This window comes from Setaria italica, chromosome VIII (assembly GCF_000263155.2).
Source record: "Setaria italica strain Yugu1 chromosome VIII, Setaria_italica_v2.0, whole genome shotgun sequence".
NCBI lineage: Eukaryota > Viridiplantae > Streptophyta > Magnoliopsida > Poales > Poaceae > Setaria > Setaria italica.
In genome coordinates, this window is record NC_028457.1 from 5,766,045 (window position 1) to 5,770,584 (window position 4,540).

The 4,540-nt window shown below is 49.1% G+C and overlaps 1 protein-coding gene across 1 annotated transcript in view; it reads right to left on the minus strand.

Annotated features, from left to right (window-relative positions):
- Positions 1-3,616: 3,616 nt before the first annotated feature.
- The window catches only part of LOC101763216 (senescence-specific cysteine protease SAG39-like), a 3,641-nt gene continuing 2,717 nt past the window's right edge, over positions 3,617-4,540 (minus strand). The window contains exons 2-3 of the mRNA XM_004980185.2: positions 4,457-4,531; positions 3,617-4,376 (exon numbers count right to left, since the gene is read on the minus strand). Coding sequence (XP_004980242.1) covers positions 3,811-4,376; positions 4,457-4,531 — 641 coding nt within the window. The 3' untranslated portion in view covers positions 3,617-3,810. The remainder of the gene's footprint in view (positions 4,377-4,456; positions 4,532-4,540) is intronic.

Genomic DNA, 4,540 nt, shown 5'->3' on the forward strand with positions numbered 1-4,540 from the left:
GGGCTATTCGAATAGTTTTATAACACTGCGCAAAAGGTGTACACTTTACGTGCACGTTCGATCAGCCCATACACGAGACCCGTACCCCCGACGTCGATCTCTGGACAACATCCTCTAGCTCCATCCACGGATAACCCTATGGCCTAAGAAGGGTCCATTCCACGTCCACTCAGGGGCACTACCCCGGGAAAATAGATGCATCATAACGTGGCATACAATGCCACCAGGCCCTACGGACCTCAACCAATGACCCATGCCGGCCGGATCTGGGACTCTGCGAAGGTCCTGCTCTAGTCTATCCGTTGCCCACCGTGGTCCCTTGGGATGGTTTACTAGAATATATAGTGGGGTGTGAATTAGGGCCTCACATGTTTAGGCACTCGCAAAGGCTGTACTTTTTTGGCACATGCGGCTATACTGTTCACTAGAAAGACTTTCCCATGAGCCAGTCCTTATATGACTAGAGTAAGCTTTTTAGGATAGGATCCTCTATCGAGGTTACCCTCTTACTCGTGGGTCCAACCTTAATTGGTTGCTAGACTCACTTGGGTTAATTTTATGCCATTTTAAAAGTACTCTCACTCTTCCTTACAATTTGTGAGTCATGGAGGGCCCAGAATTATTAGGACGAGCTAAGCAAGGGAATAAATGAAAATATGCAAAGCTTATAAACAAGTTGTTAACTTGGTTTATTTTATTAATAAAGCTTGGGATCAAAGTATGATGATGATTTGTGGGACTTGCCTTCCTCGAAGTCTGGGTCGTTCAAAAATTCTTCTTCATAGTCCAGATCGTAAACATGTTTCCAGTGTCACCGTTTCTATATTATCGTAGTTATACGTAAGCAATCAAACAGACAGTCAAAGCAATACATCAATCATGGGTTAAACGAGTAGAATTGGGATCTAAGTGGCTTTGGTAATTTCCTAGAATTTCCTGGGATTTTTCTAGAACTCTTTGGAATGGTTTCCCTATTTTGGCCACATAAAATAAGGGCTTTTCTATTTTAGGAATGGGATGGGAATTAATTTGGGAGCTATAGATGTGAGATTTGTGCAAACTGAGCATGGATGTGTTTGGGGTTGGTTATAATATTTTTGGTGATTTTTGGGGATATGGCTAAGTAAAATTTGGTGTACACTTTTGGGGCTGGCTTTAGCATAAAGAGATGGAAAGGGGGAGAGACACGGACAGGCGGGCTCGGGAGTCGGGGCCATGTGGGTGTGCTGTGCTGTGCACCGTGGACTAGAAGGTCGTGGACCAAGGTGGGGTGTGGTGGCTGGAAGGTGACTGGCGGTGGAGCTAAGGCTCGCCGGAGCAGTCGCAGCGGTGCAGCCGTGAGGGAGCTGGCGCTAGAGGGGATATGGAGCCGGGTTTTGAGTGCAGGAGTGGGTACAAGGGGAGGGGAGCTAGAGTAGGTGAGGAGGGGGAGGTGGCGGCGCGGGTAGCATGACGACTGTATCCAGAGGGCGGCGAGGGTTTATGCGGGCAGCGTGACTGCCGGGGTTGGCCGGCGCCGAGCGGTGGCAGTGCGGTTGGGCGGCGGAAGGGGATAGCGAGGTTTGGCTACTCGGGAGCCAAAGCCACGCAAGGGTAGGGTGTCTACAAGGGATGTGAGGAGCGCCCGGGGCTATTTATAGCCTGGAGGTGCTCGTGGAGGGGCTCGGGTGAGGTCTCCCAAGCTTATCCGGCCGGGGCGGCAATAGTGGCGCAGCAGCGCATGCACTGGGGAGCGGGAGCGGAATAGTGCCAGAAGGGGTGTGCTAGCAGGCGGGAAGTGTGGTCGTGCATGTGCCTAGTGCCAGCACGTGTAGCGCGCTTGCCGGTGTGAGGAATCAGGCTGCGAGGGTGGAGATCAGGGCAGTCTTGCCGGCGGCCGTGCTCTAGTTCATAGGCACGGGAATAGGAGCGGGCCAGTTTCTATGCAGGAGGGGATGGTCTGGCTGCTGCAGTGGACAGCGGTGGTGCAGGCGGTGACGGCGTGCATGAGATAGGGCAGAGGCATGGCCGGGAGGGATGACATGGTGGTAGGTGGCGGCGGCAGCGCGGATAAAGAGGAGGGAAGGGGGAGGAACCGCAGAGAAAGATGATGACATCACGTGATGTCATCACAGTGTGGGTTGGTGGGCTAGGTTGGCTGCTGTGTTTGTGAGAGGAAGGGAAGGCGGGCCGGGCTGAAAGGTTGGATGGGCTGGAAGTAAGGTTGTTGGCCCCAGGAGGTTTCTAATTATTTTGAGATAAGGTTTTGGTTTCAAATTTGAAATGGTTTTCAAATTTGAGAAGGTTTTGGGATGAAGGTGTGGACGGGACTTTTAGATGGAGTGCTTTGGGAGTAGAATCCTATAGTTAGCTCACACATATGCATATGAAATCATGAAAATTATATTTTGGTGCATTAAATTTAAATGCATGGCTCTAGGGTTTAAGTTGCTATATAAATTCTAAGAAATTTTTTTTTGAGCTCCATATTTTAAATGCATGGAAAATTGGGATGTTACAAAGAGAGAGAGAGAGAGGAGATACCTGGTCAGCGTGACATGTCATCGCTTGGCGTTGATGTGGAGGGATATGGACCTGCGGTGAACAACTTAAAAAGTTTATGGACCTGGAAATGCACTTTCATAGTTGATGGACCTAAGTGACACACCTTCACAAGTTGATGGACCTCAGGTGCGTTTTACTCTTATTAAAAAAGGAGTGGCACACCTGAGTTTCAAACTGGGGAGCTCTCCCATGCGAAATGACGAGCAAACCATTGAGCTATGAGGGTAGGGTTCGATATAAAGTCTCTGTCATTTGTAATAATGACTATAAGTATTTAAATTTTCCAAATTTAAGCAAATATTTGACTGAAAAAACGCGGATTTTTTGTGAAATTCGATGATTCCGATGGAGACTGAGAAGAGCCCCCCCAACCCCACCCCGCCTCATCGAAGTTCTTATAATACGTACCTTGTAGGGTTCTCTGACATGGAAGATTGTGGTACGCATCCAGGAACATGATCATCTAGTGGAAGGCTCGAATGCTGTAAAGTTTGAAGAAGATTACAAATCTCTCACTAGTGGCGGGTATGTATCTGGACAAGGTTGTTGAAAGCAACAAATCGGCCTAGGAAGTAGGAAGCTACAAGCAAGACTCCACGCCCGATCAAGAAATCAGGAAGGCATTGACCATGTTACTCCTGATGCTCAATGAGCCCGTCTGTTTCCAATTTATCTTCGCAGATGCCATTGTAGAATGGGACGTGGTGGAGACAAAGCTTGTAGAGATGGTGTTCATCTTACTGTGATGGGGCGAGACACCTCCTGCACCCTGCTTGGCCCAGGCAAGAAGATATGTGCCTCCATCGAGGAAACCAGAGATCCAAAGGTGACGATAGTAGAGACAGTGTAGCCACGAACATGCTCTGCATCCTTCAGGCATTAGGATGCTTAGTCCAATTCTAGGTACAGCTCGATCGTGTGCCTTAATTGTTCTGTTCATGTTTCGATGCTAATTATTATAATATATAAGAGAATGCTCAATCGAGTAGCTGTAAACCCATGCAGCGATAAACTGGGTCCATACCAAATGATTAACATGAGAATTGCATCGTGGTCTCATAAGGCACTTTGATTCAAGAAAATACAAACAACAAAAATGTTACATGTATATATAGACGATTACGTGAAGTTTTTTAAAATGGCACATAAATTATTAAATTTAAAGTTTACCTTACGCTAAGAAACCAATTTATGCGCATGGATTATTACATATTCTTATTTGTGCATGCCTTCATGGATATAGATTGCGCGGGTTGTTTTCCGAGTTCACGCCACTGGATAGGAGGCTTGGATGGCAACGCCACATGCGTTGACACCCCTCTCAAGCCTCAGGTACCCTCCCTCTCCCCAGGTCTCCCCCCAACTGTTCTTGATCAGCCAGTACTGGCTGCCATCCTCAGCTGTGCCGTACCCTACTATCGTCACCGCATGGTTCAAGTCCGTGCCACAGCTGTCCGTGGTCATCACGCCGCCGTCGTAGAACTGGAAGTTGTTCGCGTCGACGCCCACGGACACGGGCTGGTTGGCAACAGCCGCTGCGAGCGCGTCCTCATCGTAGCGGGGCACGTCCTGGTAGCTTCTGATAGTGACTGCCGGTTGGACGGACTGGCACATGTCCTGGATGGCAGTGTACTGGTAGGCGTCCTCGGTGGTGATTCCGCCGTTGCTGATGATGTACTCGAAGGCGTTGTCCATATTGCCGCCGTCGCAACCGTAGTTCCCGTTGGTGGAGCAGTCCAGTAGTTGCTGCTCCGACAGCGAAACCAGCTCACCTGTCTTGATGTGGTGGATGCCCTCGATGGCCGCCACCGCGGAGAACGCCCAGCAACAACCTGCAAATTAAATCATTCTTGAGTAATGCAGTGTGATGTTCCACATGTGATCAAAATAGAAATTCATTACGATCGCTCACCGCAATCCTCTTGATTCTTGACACCTGTAACTGCACCTTTCTGCCTCCAGTCAACCTCCGCCTGCTGGGCTCTGACTGGTACCC